The sequence below is a fragment of the Microtus oregoni genome, unplaced genomic scaffold (genome assembly GCF_018167655.1).
Source record: "Microtus oregoni isolate MIOR12 unplaced genomic scaffold, Mior012 000037F_ref0000500, whole genome shotgun sequence".
NCBI classification, from domain to species: domain Eukaryota; kingdom Metazoa; phylum Chordata; class Mammalia; order Rodentia; family Cricetidae; genus Microtus; species Microtus oregoni.
This window is the reverse complement of record NW_024543096.1, coordinates 14984836-15003750: the sequence shown is the minus strand read 5'-3', so window position 1 is coordinate 15003750 and position 18915 is coordinate 14984836. Positions and strand designations below refer to the sequence as shown.

Sequence of the window (18915 nt, the reverse complement as noted above, 5' to 3'; positions counted from 1 at the left end):
AGAGAAAAGACAAAACTCAACCCACTTCTTGCAGCTAGGCACCACTTCTAAAGGTTCCACAACTCTCCAAAACAGAGCCCCGGCTGGGGACTGAGTCTTAAAACACATATGCTCAAACCAGGGCATTCATACTTGGTTTCCGTAGGCTGGTGGCCATCTCATAATGCAAAATGCACTCAGCCCAACTTCTAGCTTCCTCACAGATTCACATTCCCAATGCTGTTCTTGAGATAAACTCTTGGCTTTGAGTCCCTGTGGTATAGAAAAACAATCCTATGTTTTCAGTATACAGAAGCACCGAATAGCTCTCATTTTTAGATGAAAGGTAGCAAGGAAATGCTGGACTAAAACCATACTGAACCCCAACAGGGTAGGTACCAAATCTGCAGCTCCATGTCTGGCATCTGGAAATCCAACATCATGGCAACAACTGGTTTCCAACAAGCTTGGGCAGCCCTGTCCCTCCAGCCTACAGCGCATGTGACCAATCCCTTGCAGCAGCTGCACTCAGTGTCAGCAGCTTTTGTTGGCAGATGTGCTGTAGGCACCTCCAATAGCCTAAGATGGCAAGCGCAACCTAGGCTCCACCTTCATAGCTACATACAGAAGCTCCAAGCTCCATGCACGGACTCTGACCTTATCACACATTTCCTGGCTCTGGTAGCTTCCTGAAATACTGGCACAATCCTCCATGACTCTCTCTTCGGCTTGTGTCTTTTATGTCTACAAAAACAGCACCATAGAGGCCATGGCAAATTCTACAGCCAGATGAGAGCCTGGCCCTCTTTGACCACAATCTACAGTAGCCTTTCTGTATCTCCTGGGCTGAACAGAACAGAATACTTCTCCAGGCAGCTTGGCTGCCCAGAATGTTTTTTTGTTCAGAAACACTGTTTCAAGTGAAAGTTCTTAAAATGGATTTGCACTGTTATAGCCTGGTGCTCTCAAGGGATTGACTCTTGCTTTTAGGGTACCTTTCCTACTGACTCCATGAAAAGTGGGTGGGTGGGAAGGGCTCCTTGTTAACACTGACCTCATTAGCCGTTACTGGTTCTATATCCACATCTGCCTTGGCCCAGCTTCTACCTCCGCCCCTTTCCATTATTGAACTGCACATTTTCCATACCCGTGGGCTTCACTTCCTGCCCACTGTCACTGGAAGTCTAGCCAAGAGCATTAGCGGTATGGCTACACCACAACCTGAACGCCATGTCGTCCTGAAATTTTTCCTACCAAACAAATCAGTCTTCTGCTTTTTAATTTCCCCTAAATCAAGTTTTCAGGATGGAGGCAAAATAAGGCCATTTTCTTTGTCAGACTATATAGCACTATTGGTCTCTGAAACCACATGATCACAACCTTCCTGTCTGTACTTCCTTCATCATCCTTTCTGTCTATCTGTACTTCCTTCATCATCCTTCCTTTCTGCCTGTACTTCCTTCATCATCCTTCCTTCCTGTCTGTACTTCCTTCATCCTTCCCTACTCTGACTGGAATCACCCCTTAAGCACTGCTTAAAGCATTCTAGGGCTTCTCTAGCCTCTAGCTTCAAATTTCTCCACTTTTCCTCCTAAAAACCTAAGAAATATGGTCAGGTTTCTCCCAGGAGCAACCACGACCCCAATTCTCATTATCAATTTTATGTATTAGTTACTATTCTCACAGCTATGACCAAACACCTGTTTAGTGCAAGCTAGGGGAGAATTCGTTTGGTGCAGTTTGAGAGTCGAGTCCAGCATGACAGGAAAGGCATGGTGTAAGGATGGCTCGTGACTCCAGGAGCAGGAGTGTTTGGATGCTTGCTCATTTCTCTGTCCAGAAAGCATAGAGAAGACAGGACAGGAAAGATCCACACAAAACAATGCCACTTGCTTGAGGATTAAATGGTCGAACACATGAATCCATAGGGGCCATTTCACATTCAAATCAAGATATATAGAGCCTCCTCTACACTGCTGTGGTGAGAAACTGAGGTCTCCAAGCCACACCAACTCACCATTCATAGGAATCTGCCTTCTCAGGACCGGTATTCCAGCGTAGTTGAGTGTTGAGAAGACAGCTGCCCTAACCAACACCTTGACTGTGTCTGCATGGGAAAACCCCAGCCTGACAACCCAAGTAAGCCGCTGCTTCCAGTTTTTAAGCAGAGACACTAGCTGAGGTGCTGTTTCTTGCTTTAAGCTGATCATTTGTTACACAGAGGAAGATTGCTAATACACCACCTTACACAGTTAGCTCCAGTTTGACATAAGATAGAATTACATGGGATAGGGCATCTGGGGATTATCTCGATTGTATTAATTGGGGTAGGGAGATTTACATCTATTGTGGGTGGTCCCATTGGTTCCTACTAGGACTGTAGAAGTTAAGAAAGGCTAAGAGGTAGCAGACGTTGATGGCTCTCTGCTTTCTGACTTATGGGGGCCTTGAGTACTAGCCACGACACCCTCTCAGGGCTCAGAATAGGACATCTATGGCAAGTAAGGATCTGAGGGCAAAAAAATTAACTCAAGCACGTTACCTCTGCTTGTTCTTTATTTTTCAGGCGAGGGGAAAAAGTGAAGAGAAACAGCGATCTCCACGAGGTTTTTAGTTTTTACAGATGCAGTTGGAAAGATTCCATAGGCAAAGACAATATCACATGCATTTTAGGCTCACGAAAAGGGGCAGGTGAACCTGACGAAGCAACACTCCGGAACAGGTGACACCAGCCAGGGAAGAGCCAGCATCCAAGGGGAAATATCTGTCATCCCAAGCCATTAGATAAAGTTACTAAACGTCCCTGAAACTGGATTTCACCCACACCCAGACCTGTCTGTCTGGTAAGGGTGAGGCAGGCTACCTTCTTGCTCAGTGCCCGTCTTCTATAGGAATTTCTTTGTGGTGTGTTAGCACATAATTTTGTGGGATTGACTCTGTGTAAACTTGACTGTTAGCACAAAGGAGTGAATGTATCGCTCTAAGGCCCCATGGTGTGGGGGAAAGGAACTGGGGCAGAGGACAGCCTAAGTGTAGACCAGAGATCCTGTTGGAGTCAGACTTTTCTCCACCACCTAATTTGCTTGCCCAGAGCCATGCACCGCCTCACTCCTCCGTGTGTTTTTCTGGGTTGTGCTCCACACAGCACAGTACTTGTTACTTAGAATATAATTAGATTTAAGGCCGGATCCCTACTGACTCACAGTCAATAATCAACCGAGGAAATAGATAACTACAATAGAAACCAATACTGAATGTGTTCAAGACGTCAGGTGGTAGCGCAGCCTCTTTTGAATAAGGATGGCTAGCTATGGGTCCTGGTTGTCTGACCCAGTCTTACGTAGGCCTGGCAGGCTAGGACCCGCCAAACCTCTTGTAGCTTGTGTGCTTTTACCTCTTACTAGTGTTAAAACAGCAATAAAATTTCAACTGATTTGGGAGGAGACATTGTAACTATAGCATTCTCCAATCCAGCGCTTCCTAGAGTGAACCATGTAGGACGGTGAGCCATGCAGAGGAGGCTCAGAAAGACATTGCTTGTTATTGCTGTAAGGCTGTAAGCAGGAAGCTAGCAGCACGTTCACCAGTGAAACGATGCACACATTGTATAACAATGAGAGATGATAACCCACAGATACAAACTACAAAACAAGTGACTCTCATAAAAGTGATATTTGTCAGAAGGAGCTAGACACAAAAGTACATTGTGCCATGCCTGATTTTATGACTGTAAAGCCCAAAACAAGCAAAATGGACCTATGGTATTCAAAGTTAGGGGAAATGATTTCGTTTAGAGAAGGGGTGATAACCAAAAGAGGATAATGTTGTGTTTCTTCATTTTGCTGATATTTGGGTGAGTGTGTTCTGTTTTTGAAAATTTACCAAGCTGCATGGTTATGGCTTGTGCCTTTTTGTGTACGCTGTGTTCGATGAGAAGTTTCCTTTTTTAAAAGAGTAGTACTATATAGTACTGGCCAGTAAGGTTGATTGAGTTGAATTTGGAGCTAGGAGGAACTAGCTCCAAACGGAGTATGTGTAAAGTAAAGCCTCCGAAGACGGAAATAAATTGGTATGTGAAGGTGAAGAAGAGTATGTCTGCACTCAGCCAAGCGTTTCAAGTTCTTACTGTAGGTCCCTGTCCAAGGAAGGAAGACATCAAAAGTGACCATGTTTGATGAAAGCTACACGTTATGAAAATCTTGCCTCAGACTTTGTGCTTGGGTGGCTTGCACACTTTATCTAACGTTAACAACAATAATCCGACTGTCTTAGCTAGGGTTTCTGTGAAAAGACACCATGACCACAGCAACTCTTATAAAGGGAAATGATTTAATTAGGGCTGGCTTATAGTTCAGAGGTTTAGTCATTATTGTCACAGTGGGAAGCATGGTGTCACACAGGCAGATGTGTGCTAGAGAACTAACTGAGAGTTCTGCATCCAGATCCAAAGGCATCGGGAAGAGAGAGAGACCTGGGCTTGGCTTGAGCATCTGAGGCCTCAAAAGATAACCCTCGTGACACACTCCCTCTAAGAAAACCATACTTACTCCAACAAGGCCACACATTCTAATAGCGCCGTAGTGCCCCTCCCTATCGGTCTATGGGGGCATTTTCATTCAAACCACCATACAACTAGGTAGACATCCATCCTTTTTATCCCCCAGAAAGCACAGGAAACCGGAAAAGCAGTCCAAGATGAAATCCTTTCTGTTCTGACGTCTAATGCTTGTTCTGTTTGCTCATTTGCACTGACAACAAATGGGGGCTTAGGAGAGAAAGAACTGTGTGGTGAAATTGCAGGTGAAAGCTGGAAGAAACTGCGCTGCTGACATCTCAAAGAAGGCTATCCAGAAAAAGGGTCTGGTCCTCCCAGGATGAAAAGATGCTGAAAATGGTTCACGGCCTGAAAATAGATTTAAAGGCATTAAAGTCTTTCTTTTTTAAAAAGGCCAGATGTTCACAGAAGGAGCAGAGACACAGGGTGAAGCAGAGGTGGCTGAGCTCGGCTTCGCAGGAAGAGAGGGCTCCTGGCTGCTCCAGGACAGCCTTCCACTAAGTGCCTTGTTTTCAGGCCCCTCGGCTTTCCTCCTGTCCTTATCTGTCATCTCCAGACCCTCAGTCTTTCTGGATGTTATTGCTTTGTTCATGCCGCCAGGTCGTCACAGTGTGTAATGCAAGTGTTTATAAAACAGGCGAAGACTGGCAAGATGGCTCAGTGGGTAAAGAAAGGTACCTGCCACGGAGCCTGAAAACCCAAGTTTGATATTATGAACCCACATGGTGGAAGCAGAAACCTGACCCCTTCAAGCTGTCCTGTGACCTCCACTTATACACTGTGGTGTGTGCGCATGGGTTTGTGCGTGTGTCTTCCAGCACACACACACACACACACACACACACACACACACACACTGATAAAAATGTAGTTAGTTTTTTTTTAAAGAAAAAAAAAAGATATCCAGGCATGGTAGCACACGCCTTTAATCCAAGCACTTGAAAGGTAGAGGCAAGAAGATCTCTGAGTTCAAGGCCAGCCTGGTCTACAGAGTGAGTTTCAGGACAGTGAGGGCTACGTAGTGAGATCCTGTCTCGGGGGGAAAAAAAAACAGAAAACAAAAATAAGCAAACAAAAGATAATAGGAAGAAGAGCTATTTATATATAAAATGAATTGTGTCTTAGGATACTTCCTCGTCCTAGAATACTTTGGATAAATTTACTATTAAAAGATGCAACAGTGCTGGGCAGTGGTGGTGCACGCCTTTAATCCCAGCACTCGGGAGGCAGAGGCAGGCAGATCTCTGTGAGTTTGAGGCCAGCCTGGTCTACAAGAGCTAGTTCCAGGACAGGCTCCAAAGCTACAGAGAAACCCTGTCTCGAAAAACACAAATAAATAGATAGATAGATAGATAGATAGATAGATAGATAGATAGATAGATAGCAACATGCAACTCACACCTGGGGTGATGATTTAAATTGAAATAGGCATGAGTTTGTCCTAACTGACATATGAGTGGCCTGAATTAATGGATCAATCCAATATGAGTATGACGCATCCGTCTTGTTCCTCTGGCGTCCTAGGGTGCTTCCTTTGGCCACATGGTAGCTAATATCATCTAGCCAGCAGGTAAAGGAAAATATGGTGCAAGGAGAAATCTTGACTGATTTCTGCTCCCCCCTCATCCTCTAGAAAACTGGCAAATAATCTGTTTTGGTGGCAGGGAGCTCTGTTCCGTCAGAGGCCGAGGTTAAGTATCAGGGGTTTTTGAGGTCATAGTTTGACCTCAGTAAAATCAAGAATGTTGACTTAATTGAGTGCACTGATTACTCAACTGTGACCTTCATAGGAATGCTTCCTTCTATTCCTCTATATTAGATTGTAATACATACAGAACTTAAAGCTGTATAGGTGAGATCTTGCTGATTTTATGTAAACTTGCAAGAATATGTAAGCTTAATATTTTTTGTTCTGTTGTCCACTAAAATTAATAAATCCTTTTGTATACTTCCAATTTGTTTCCGTGAAATCAAGTTCTTTCTTGCATGATGATCTTTTGGGTCCTAGGCTAAGTTCTATATCCTCATAATGAACAAAAGAAACTAAGGTAGAGATAGGGACAGCCTTGCTAAATAGCGGGAACAGAAATGCTAAGGTTCAGCTTCATAGAGCTATACAATCCCTATCAATAAAATAACTAAATTAAGAGCATACAGGGCAAGCCACATGGTGGTGGCACACACCTTTAATCCCAGCACTCAGGAGGCAGAGGCAGGTGGATCTCTGTGAGTTCAAGACTAACCTGGTCTACAGAGAGAGCTCCAGGACAGCCAGGGCTGTTACACAGATAAACCCTGTCTTGAAAAACAAAACAAACTAAACAAAAACAAGCAAACAGAAAAGAACATACAGGGCTTGAAAAATATGGCTTAGTGGGAGAGCACATGACCAAATGTACGTGAAACCCTAAGTTCAATTCCTAACCCCACCCCTCACACACACAATACACACACTCAGGAAGAAAATGAAAGAAAAAGAAATTGAGCATTAGTCTTATTTGCTTGCACAGCACCAAAATTGCCTGGATATTCATAATCTAGATACTATCTTTTGTTCTTGCAAGTAGAATTCTGCAAAAGATTTTGCAGAACTCTTAAGACTTTAAAAACTATTGTTATATATGACAGAGATAGACTTCAGAGAGGCTTTAAGGTCTGACTTTGATTTCTTTGATAGCCGGTTGGTTTGGCGATGACACCTAATTTGCATGTCTGAATTGCTAAACAGTCAACATGCCTGTAACTGCCCTGTAAAGTCAGAAGCGAATCATCGGCACATTTTTTCCTTCATGTAAAATGGCAAAAAAATGAATTCCTTTTACCCTGGTTGATTTCTTGTTTTAACAAAGGAAATGACGTGTGTGTGTGTGTGTGTGTGTGTGTGTGAACTTTTAATATGCAATATCCTTAGCATCAAGAACTCAGATTAGGGGGCTGGAGAGATGGCTCAGAGGTTAAGAGCATTGCCTGCTCTTCCAAAGGTCCTGAGTTCAATTTCCAGCAACCACATAGGGGCTCACAGGCATCTGTAATGGGGTCTGGTGCAGTCTTCTGGCCTGCAGGCATACACACAGACAAAATATTGTATACATAATAAATAAATAAATATTTTTTTAAAAAAAGAACTCAGATTAATGTTATTTTTCTTTTCCCAATTAGACTGCCCTTCATCTGCCTGGGTTCAGTTCCAAGGCAGCTGCTACACTTTTCTTCGAGTTACCGTCAACGTGGAAAGCATAGAAGATGTCAGGAACCAGTGCATTGGCCACGGTAAGGAACTACTTTAAAAATAGTAGTGATCCTACTGTCTTTTAACTGTGCTCCTAGAGCTGATGTGCGGATGGTGGAATTGGCCATGCAGTTTCCCCTGAGTTGGAAGACAGTTGTTGGATAGCACTGCTCACGTTGGAGCATCAGGACCATAACGACATTGATATCTAGTCAGTGTGGAAACCATGAGATCTTTGTGTGAAAGGCACTGACTCTTAGAGTTAGATGACAGAGACCAGTGGTCCTCCACCTTCCAGATGCTGTCACCCTTTAATACCGTTCCCCATGTTGTGGTGACCCCCACCCATCAAATTATTTTCGCTGCTACTTCATAACTGTAATTTTGCTACTGTTATGAACCATAAAATAATTATCTGCATTTCTCTGATGGTCTTGGGTGACCCCTGTGAAAGAGGTCGCGACCCACAGGTTGAGAACCACTGGCCTAAGCCGGGCGGTGATGGCGCACGCCTTTAATCCCAGCACTCGGGAGGCAGAGGCAGGCGGATCTCTGTGAGTTCGAGACCAGCCTGGTCTACAAGAGCTAGTTCCAGGACAGGCTCCAAAGCCACAGAGAAACCCTGTCTCGAAAAATCAAAAAAAAAAAAAAGAGAACCACTGGCCTAGCGCAAGCCTCTGTAGCCTCTGTCCACTTCTCTCTGGCAGAAGAGAGACCTCAGGATTTATTGCACAGCATGCCAAGTATGGCATGGGAAGGAATGAGGAACTTTTTCTTAAAGAACCTTTACCAGAGTTTTACAAATTGCTTTTTTGTTGGGCAGTGGTGGCACACACCTTTAACCCCAGCACTCACGAGGAGGCAGAGGTATCCTGATCTCTGTGATCTCTGATTGCTGATCTCTGTGAGTTCAAGGTCAGCGTGATCTACAAGAGCTAGTTCCAACGAAAAACTTAAAAAAAAAAAAAAAAGAAAAGAAAAGAAAAACAAGTTGCTTTTTTGATTTCTCCTGGCCCAGAGCATACCGTTTCTCAACAATGATATTAGAGCCAATCATGCTCTCCTCTCTCTCTCTCTCTCTCTCTCTCTCTCTCTCTCTCACACACACACACACACACACACACACACACACCTTTTCTGGTTAGGAACATGGAAGAGAGAGGTAGGGGAAATGTCTAAAATCAGAGCTCTCCGTTCAACTTAGCTTATAAAAGTTGATGACATGCGGAGTCCATGGCACAATAAGATTGATTACACCTTTTAATACTTTGTGGGTATTAATATTTTGCCTGTATGGGTACAAATGAACCACATGTGTGCCTGGTGCCTGAGGAGATCAAAAGCTGCTGTCAGATCCCCAGGAATTGGAGTTACATATGGTTTATGAGCTACCCTGTGGTTGCTGGGACTTGAACCCCACTCCTCTGTAAGAGTAGCAAGTGTTCTAACCCCTGAGCCTTCCCTCTGGCCCCTATATTACTTCCTTAAAGGAAAGTTTAATTTAAACAAGCTGAGCGCTCTGCATGTAAACAGACTGAGTACGTGGTTTTAGATGACCTCAAGGTGTATGATGAACTTGGTTACAAGGCTGAGTGAAAGCTCAGTTAGTCAAAGCCAACTACAAAATGTATTTTCCGGAAAATTCATTCCCACGGTGTCCTGTGCCTGGACCCTTAAGCACTTCACAGTTTTCGTGGTTTGACCTATCGAGTGTATATTTATTCTTCTTTATCAAAATTAAATTCATAGTTTGTTCAAAAACCACACAGATTAATAATAACAGAAGCCAAGATTAGGACCTAGGCCTGGTGCTCGTGTTTGCATGCAAAGTGCTCGTTTGTGTGTCCCGTCCCCTCCCCACCCCCACCCCCCATCCCCCCCACCCCCCCCCGTCCCCCCACTCCCCCATCCCCCCACCCCCCCACCCCCCCACCCCCGTCTTCTCTTACCCAGGATCTGACAATGTGAGTCTTCGAAGACAATTGCCAACAATGTTTCTTCCTGATTACTCAGTTATACCTCTCAGTCTCTTTGCCCTCCCCATGATTCTAGGCTGGTTGTTGTGACTTGCTTGCAACTCATGTGACATACTTGAACACCCATGGTCTAGACCGTACAAAGACTAGTAAATTTTCTGGCATCCAAGAGAAGAAATTGATTCACGGAAGAGAGAGTAACTAGCTGTGTCAAGGCTGTGACCGGCTCAGCGGGGTGGGGGTCAAGAACTCATCTTCGGATGCACGGGTGTGGATGTCAGTTATGATGTACACAGAAATCTCTCTGCACCTCAGAACAAATTCCCAACGGAAATGGATTCAAGGAAAAAAGCAGGAAGGAAGGTTGGGCAGATGAATATCCGTAATTCATTCCCTCAGTGAAGAATCCGGGGACACGAGAGCAACAGCTGTAGAACAATGTTACGCAGCAGGAATGAGTTTTATGGTGGCAGAAATAACATCAGCTTGTCTGAATCCTATAATATGGTTCTGGTTCTTAATGTTCACCTATAATTTACTGACAATATCAACTCACTCTAAAACAAACAAACAAAAACCCGTGGGATTCCTAAAAGCAAAGTTAATGCTTGTTACATATCTTGGCAAATTATCTTCTTTGTATTCCAACTCCATAATGTGTAACAAGTTAGCATTATTTATTTTATAGAGTAACAGCAAACAAAAAGCCCCCCAAACCCACAGCCGGCTCAGTTGTTCATGTGTGTGAGTCTGGGCAAATGCAGAAGACTACTTCTGGTGTGGGTCCTCGCCTTCCATCTTGTTTGACAGGGTCTCTTGACCTGTGGGCTTCTGGAGGGTCTGTCTCTAGCTGCTGTCTAGCCCTGGGAATCCTGTGGTTCTATACATGTGCTACGGTATCAGCGATGCTGAGTTCTGGGGATCCGAACTCGGGTCCTGATGCTTGTGGGGCAAGCACTTCATCCACTGAGCCATCTCCTTATATGGTTCAAATTTAACAAGTAAGTTGAGACAGGCTCTCACGATTTACACAGGCAGGTGTCACCCTTCTTTGTAGCGGGGGCTACAGCATGCCCCACACTCTCAGCAAAATGCTTTTTTTTTTTAAGACAGATTTTCATTGTGCACCTTGTCCAGGCTGTCCTCAACCTCCTGCCTCGGTCTCTTGAGTAGATAGGATTACAGGCATTTGCCATAGGACCCCAGCAACATTTGTGTTGTTTTGAGTATCCCGCAGATCCCCTGGGTGTGGGTATCGAGCCCAGGTCCTCACACGGGCAGACTATATGTGTTCCTGCTCCACCAGGAAACTGTCCTGCCAATCTTCTTTGGTTAAAGGTGTGCTTGCTGTAATGACAGCTTATGTACTCGGCTCTTTGTCCCCAAAGACATGCTTCTGTTAAGCGCCTTGTTGTTTGGGGATTCTTTGGTGAAATCTAAAATCACACAGCCTTAGGTGAAATATGAGTTGGTGGTGTTGGTCTTTAGTTCTTTAAAAGTACTGTTACTCCCCTGGTAAACCTAAAAATCCACTTGATCATCTCATCACACGTTTCTCTCGGTCAAACTCCTAACTCCATTTCTTAGCAATGCCCTGCCTACCTTTAATTCTGGCATTTGGGAGGCAGAGTCGGACAGATCTCTGTGAGTTCCAGGCCAGCTAAGGGATACATAGTGAAGAGGGGTGGAGGGATGGGGGGAGACAAGGAAGTATCTGGGTATGGTGATGCCCCCCTATAATCAGGAGGCAGAAACAGGATGCTCAGGGGTTCAAACCAGCTTCCCTTACATAGTGAAACATTCTTTCAAACAATAAAGACTGGGGGCATATTTGCATGGTTGAAGCACTTGCCTCGCACGTACAAGACTCTGAGTTCAATCCCTAGGGCCAATGAGGGCAGCTAGTGTAAACACAGAAACAGAAGCAGACCATGGTGGCAAATTCGGGTTATCAAGTTGACTGGATTGAGGGATGCTTAGAGATTCGATGAATGACTTCTGAGGATGTTCATGAGAGTGTTCTCTGGGGAGGAAGGCCTACGGATCCACACACTCTCTATGGAAGACCCTGCTCTGGGAGTGGGTCGGTGCCGGCTAGTCAGCTGGGGAGCAATGAAGCTGAGAAGACAGAGTGACAAAGCACCCTCCCTCTTGTCCTTCCTTCAAAAGCAGGCGTATGGTCCACTGCTACAACCCTTGGACCTGGTTCCAGGTTCCGCAGCCTTTGACCCTGGAGTTCAAACTGCTTCGGGGCGTATATTGGACCTTTGGGCCGAGATGTAGGACCTGGGCTAAAGCGTCTTTTCTTGTTCTAAGGTATCCTGGACTTAGCCACCATAGCTTCCCTTGGCTCTCCACTGTGCTAATGGCCATTATGAAATTTCATAACCAATTTGATCATGTAAGCCAATATAATAAATCCTCTCACATAAAAAATAAAATAAAAACTGCAGTTTTTGAAAGCCTACTAGTACAACATTTTGGAAGGCTATAAAATTATACTAAGTATATTTAATTAAAATCATATTCATTGCAGAAGGAATAAGTGGAAATATACTTTTAGTGATTCTGTTGAAGGACCACAGAATTCTGTGTGTTTTGACAGGCCCTCATTGTGTACATAGGCTGGCCTGGAATGTCTGATCCTCTTGTTTCTGCCTCTTGAGTCTTGGGATTACAAGTGCATGCCAAGACTGCCTGGCCACATTGTACATAAACACATTTATTTCCCCTTGAAAAGTTTATAGCTGTTAAATGGTGTTGACATGTTGGCTTTTAGGAGGGGGAAAACACAATTTCTAATATGCCTATATGGGTTTATTTCAAGGCAGTGGGTAGAACAGCAATTTTTTTGAGTCTTAAGAGATTTTTAAAATGAGATTTTTTTTTCAAAAACCATTTTTAAAACAAGGCCATACCACATAGTCTATGTGGAAAGCCCAAGCTGGCTTCCTGCTTCCTCACTTCTCCTGCCTGTGCCTCCCAAGTCTGAGGCTACAGGCATTCACAGCCATGCCTGATGGCTTCCTCTTTCTCAACAATTCATAGTTCTTATATTTAGATGCAAATGTAGATTTCAGCAGCATGAACTATATTGGAGGCTTCAAGCCATGAAAAGACATGATCCTATATTAGCTCATTGTCAAGACTTTTCCCCCCTTCTATTGAAAATACAGCCTTTATATGTATCAGGTAAGCAACTGTTTATTGTACACAAGCAAAAACCCCTTCCTGGATTCCTCTATGAGGCAAATATATTTTCTTGAGCAAAGCAGATAAAACTGAATTTAAAACACTGAACAGTTTTGTAGCCGGATTCCCATTGCTTGTTCTGAACTCTTGTTGGCCTTCTGTTGAAGTAAGGAACCTATCTGGGAATTTTTAAATTGCTCTTGGGTAGAAATGATACCCTTTTCTGAATTAAAAGTGTGTTCAAGGATGTAGTGTGAGGTTTTCAGTTTAATCTCCAGCACCCACCCCATCCTTAAAACATAAAGTCCTACTGATTTGATTTCTTAAAACTCTTTATGCGTTTCTAATAATCCTATGTGTTTTGTTTAAAAAGCTCATTATTTCCACCCTACAAATTCCCACTTAATACATGAATTAGAAATCTAACAATATCAGCATTCCTACTCTGGGCCCTGGTGGTGTTTTGTTTAGAATCATAGCTCATCATGCTAATTTGGGAAAATAGTACTCTCACACCAAAGTCATATCTTAAACCTGTTACTGGGGTTTATAGAAAGTACGTGACATTTACTTTAGGGGCTGTAGAGAGCTATATCTGCAGTCTGCCCAGGGCTTAGGCTCATTTACTTGGTTTATACTGGTGTTACGTTCAGTGGAATGAGCAAGTGGTAAAGGGAAAGGCTGGTGAGATAGAGCAACAGGAAAAACACTGACTGCGTGCAGGCCTGACGACCCGAACTCAATCCCCAAGGCTCATGGCTCTCACGGTGGAAAGGCACAAGCAATTCCAGAGTTGTCCCTACTCCACGTGTGTGCTGTGGCCCATGTGCATATGCTCTCACGGATCTCTCTCTCTCTCTCTCTCTCTCTCTCTCTCTCTCTCTCTCACACACACACACACACACACACACACACACACACACACACATTAAACTGATTAAATAAAAAATGGTAGGCCAGGCGTGGTGGTACACACCTTTTGTCCCAGCACTTGGGAGGCAGAACCAGGTGGATCTCTGTAAGTTTGAGGCTAGCCTGGTCTGCAAGCAAGTTCCAGGACAGCTAGGGCTGTTACACAGAGAAATCCTGTCTTGAAAAAAAACAAAAACAAAACAAAACAAACAAACAAACAGTGATCAACACTTCAAACTAAGCTGCCTATTGTAACAAATGCTTTCAATTTACTTTTTGTGAGAAAAGACCTGCGTCAGAAAAAGAGCAAAACTATCAGATTAAATCTCATTAGGTGGTATTGCTGCTAGTAATGTGCTGTTAAAAAAATATTTTGCCTGAGCACATATATTCATTGGGGATTCAAGATGTCATTTAAGAGAAGGAAAGTGTCTTATTTGCCAAATACAATAATTTAAGTCTTTATAATAATTAATTAGGTCACAGTGCTTAAAATATTAAAGTTCCATTGGCTGCAGAAAGATCAAAGAAAAGGTAGGGGAAAAAACTCATTACTGAATACTGAAGAACCAGCCTGCTTCCATCTTAGGCTCAAAAGACATCTTATATTAAAGACAAAGTTCATTCCTGTTTATAATTAAACCTCTGTTTTTCAACGATTGGGCTATGCCCCATCTGTAACCTCAACTACAAATGGTTCTGTACTGCCTATTCTAGAAAATGGCAACCATGTCTTTGTTCCAAAAGTTGTTTTTAACCATATTGCAACCCGACCTTTGTTTCAAAAGGTTGTTAATGACTGTCTGTTTTTATGACTTCCTTGCAACCATGTCTTTCTTTCAAGAGGGACTAACTTGATGTGCTTATGTTCTGCTCCTGGAACCCGGACTATTTTTCCCATCCAATCCCCCTGAACTCTAAAAACCTTGTCTTCCTCACATCCAATGCTGACCTCTTGAACCCTGCCTTAGGAGGAGGCAGCCCATGTACATGAATTAAAAGGCTTGCTTTAATTAATTTGGCCATGATGATTTGGGTAAGTGGTCTTTTTCCTCCCATCTTTGAGATTAACAATCTCAAAGTACCTTTTGTACTGGCAGTTTTATGTCAGCTAGACAAAACTAAAATCATCAGAGTATAGAAGAGAACCTCAGTTAAGAAAATGCCTCCAGCCGGGCTGTGGTGGCGCACGCCTTTAATCCCAGCACTCGGGAGGCAGAGGCAGGCGGATCTCTGTGAGTTCGAGACCAGCCTGGTCTACAAGAGCTAGTTCCAGGACAGGCTCCAAAACCACAGAGAAACCCTGTCTCGAAAAACCAAAAAAAAAAAAAAAAAAAAAAAAAAAAAGAAAGAAAGAAAAAGGAAAAAGAAAATGCCTCCATAAAATCTGATTGTAAGGCATTTTCTTAATTAGTGATCAAGTGCAAAGGGCCCTGCTGATTGTGGGTAGTGCCATCCCTGGACTAGTGGTGCTGGGTTCTATTTTTTAAAAAAGCAGGTTGAGAAAGCCACGAGAAGCAAGGCAGTAAGCAGCACCCCTTCATGACCTCTGTATCAGCTCCTGCCTTCAGGTTCCTGCCCAGCTTGAGTTCCTGTCCTGACTTCCTTCGATGATGAACTGTGATATGGAAGTGGAAACCCAATAAACGCTCTCCTCCCCAACTTGCTTTTTGGTCATAGTGTTTTATTGTAACAATAGAAACCTAACTAAGACACTTCTATATGTTGAATATTTCTCCCAACGATTTTTCTAGAATAGCAGTTTGGTTGCACCTCACCATTAAGTACTAAAATATATCATTAAAAGTACACATGACATTTAACACACAGGAGGTGATAGCATCAGCTGGCACTTATTTAAAAAACTATAATTTTATAACACATATTAGAATATTGCTATGGGTTAATAGAAATAGCAAAGGACCAAAGAATTAAAGTGCAAAACATGTAAAAATCCCAGCTAAAATCCAGAAGTGTCTAATGTATTCATCCAGTAGCGTAACTAAAAGTCAAAGAAAGACACAATACTACACATAATAAAGTACTGAAAAAACAGTTGGCAATTTTCAGTTATGAAAACTGTTGATTTCATCTTTTCTACCCTTTATTAATCGAGAAAAAGCTTTCTGAATGTTATATAATATACATATACAGCAAGATATAAAAATGCATTATAAACTTATAACAACAGCTGAAAACATAATACATGCTTCTCATAGACAATATACCGGTAGGATGTTGTGGTTTGAATGGGATTGGCCCCAACAGGCTCCTCATATATTTGGATATCTGGTTCCCAGTTAGAAATTATTAGGAGACGTGGCTTTGTTGGAAGAGATGTGTCACTAGGGGCGTGGGCTTTGAGGTTTCAAGTGCTCATTCCACTCCCAGGCACCTTTCTCTGCCTCTTGCTTGTGGATCAAGCTCTCAACTGCTACTCAAGCGCCATGCCTGCCACGCATTCCCCGCCCCCATGATTGTCCTGGACTCTAACCTTCTGGAACCATGGGCCCCAAATTAAACTCTTTTTAAAAACACTTTTTTTCATAAGTTGCCTTGGTCATGGAGTTCCGGCACAGATATTGAGGAGTAACTAAGATGTTTCCTCTTCCTGGCTGCCACAGCTTGTGGTCATATCATAATGCAAATTACACTTAATCCAGCTTCAAAAGTCCCAGAGTCTTTCAACATGGTTTCAAAGTCCAAAGTCTATTCTGAGACTCAGGAAAATCTCTTTATTGTAAGTCCCTGTAAAATCAAAAGGCAAATTACATACTTCCAACCTACAATAGGGCAGACTATGCGTTTTCCTTCCAAAGGGAAGAGATGGGACACACCGAGGACATTGTGGACCAATGTTAAGACCAAAACCAAGCAAGGCAAACTCCTATAGTTCCGTGTCCGATTTCAAAGGGTTGAGCAGCTCGGCCCTTCCTGCTTCTGCTGCCGGCAACACACTTCTCTCCTTCTCTCCGTTGGGCTGGCACCACTCCCTATATGCAGCGCTCTTTGACAGACCGCCGCAGCTCTGGCACCGCCAATATCCTGGGGTCTCCAATACAGTCCAGGCTTCATGTCACAGCTAAAAGCAGTGACCTCTTCAGGCCTTCATATAGGGACTCCCTTGCCACACACTTGGCCTCATCGGCTCTTCTTAGCTGTGGAAGAAGTACAAACCCCTTGTCTTGAGTGTCTTTCAGAACTCAAGACAGAACCACACTGCTGCCTGCTTGGGATGGGGCCTGGACCTCTCCTTGAATCACATTTGCATAAGCTTTGACTTCTTGTTGCTCTTTGGGAGAAGAAAATCCCCCAGGCCTCCAAGTTGAAGGTCGGCTGGGTAGCAGCACCTCAGCCTGAGTAAACTACTACTCTCTTTTACCCCGTTTTATTTTAGGCCTATGCTTATGTCTTTCAGCACAATCCTTGCCTCCAACATTAAATTTCCTGGTGGCGTTTTTCTCCTCAAACTGTATGTTTCTATTTCTTTCTGCCCTGCTTGCTCCTTTCCATGGAAGCCCTGCGTAAGAGTGATGACTGATAACACCGCAGAAGTCAGTGTTAGACTGCCTTGACATCCCCTCTGCTAATGAAATCACTCCAAAACATCTCAATTTAACCTCTGGCATATTCTTAGGACAAGTTAGGAGGGAAAGAAGCCACATTCTTTGTCAAAATATCACACAAATGGTCTCTAGCCCAGTTGGTAATATTGTTCACCTCTAAAATCTCTTGAGCTGGACCACTATAGTCCAAATTGCTCTTAACACTACTGTCTTCCAAGGCCCTCCTAGGGTGGCCCCGTAAGCCCCTTTTAGAGCATTCAACTGCTTTCCTAGTCCAAAGTTCCAAGTCTTGCACATTTTCCAAATGAAACAAAACAAAACAAAACAAACAAAAAAAACCTCCACATGGTCAGGACTATCACAACGATAGCCCATTCTCTGATATGTTCTTAGCAGTGGGACAAAATATCATGACCAAGGCAACTACAAAAGAAAGGTTTTAATTTGGGGCTCATGGTTCCAGAGGGTTAGAGTCTATGACGATCGTGGGGGAGAACATAGCAGCAGGCAGGCATAACTCTGGCGTAGTAGCTGAAAGTTTACATCTTTATCCACAAGATAAAGCAAGAGGTAGAGAGCTAACTGGGAATGCTATGGGCTTTTGAAACCTCAAAGCCCACCCCCAGTAACACATCTCTTCCAACAAAGCCACACCCTCTAATCCTTCTCAAATAGTTCTACCAACTGGGGACCAAGAATTCAAATATATGAGTTTGCGGGGGCAGGAGGGGAGTTTTCAGTCTAACGACCATAGTTATGGTATGCATAGCATGAAAGGCCCACGAGATTAAAACGGTGGACTTGGAAAGCCATGCTGCATTCTGACTTCAATGTGTAGTGAAGGTCAGACTTCTTTTTTCAGTTTAAAAGCCTTTTCATAATCACACAATTAATTATCATCAAATATCATTTAGAAAAACATATGTAAATAGGTTAAAAAAAAACAAAGCCTAAATTGGACCACCCTGAGATAATCATTGCTAACATTCTGGTAACTGTGGCCCTAATCTTTCAATGTCATAAAAAAAAGCTGTAATGATTATGCCCGGGAAAAGCAATCAGTGTACAGTTCAATGTGTGATTAATCATTGTGCCTGTTTGGAGTGGACAGGCTGGGATTAACACAGAATATGCTATTACGGATTGCTCAAGGTGCTTTAGGTTTTCTGATATGTCTCACCAAATTTTCCCAGAGGAAGTTGTTCTTCTCATTTTTACTGATTGTCCATCTATCAGTTCGTTTTCTACAATAAATGCTGAACGGGCTAGTCTGCAGATCTGGTAGTTTCACTTTTCTCTCTTTGCAAAATTGTCACTTTTGTGTGGATGTATGTTCATGGGAGCACATGCACCTGTGTTTGGAGGACAACTTTTGGGAGTTGGTTAGTTCTTGCCTTCCCCCTTACTGAGGCAGGGTCTTTCTCATTTCTGCTGCTGTACTTCATACTACCGGCTCAGTTCTCCTGTGTGCACCCCTATTTCTACATAAGCATGCAGGGATTACAG

General features: G+C 43.3%; 1 protein-coding gene across 2 annotated transcripts in view; it reads left to right on the top strand.

Moving 5' to 3' along the window:
* The window catches only part of LOC121433222 (lymphocyte antigen 75), a 122996-nt gene that overhangs the window by 96113 nt on the left and 7968 nt on the right, over nt 1-18915 (top strand). For both annotated transcript variants that reach the window (XM_041631570.1, XM_041631569.1), the window contains one exon: nt 7694-7804. In XM_041631570.1, coding sequence (XP_041487504.1) covers nt 7694-7804 — 111 coding nt within the window. The remainder of the gene's footprint in view (nt 1-7693; nt 7805-18915) is intronic.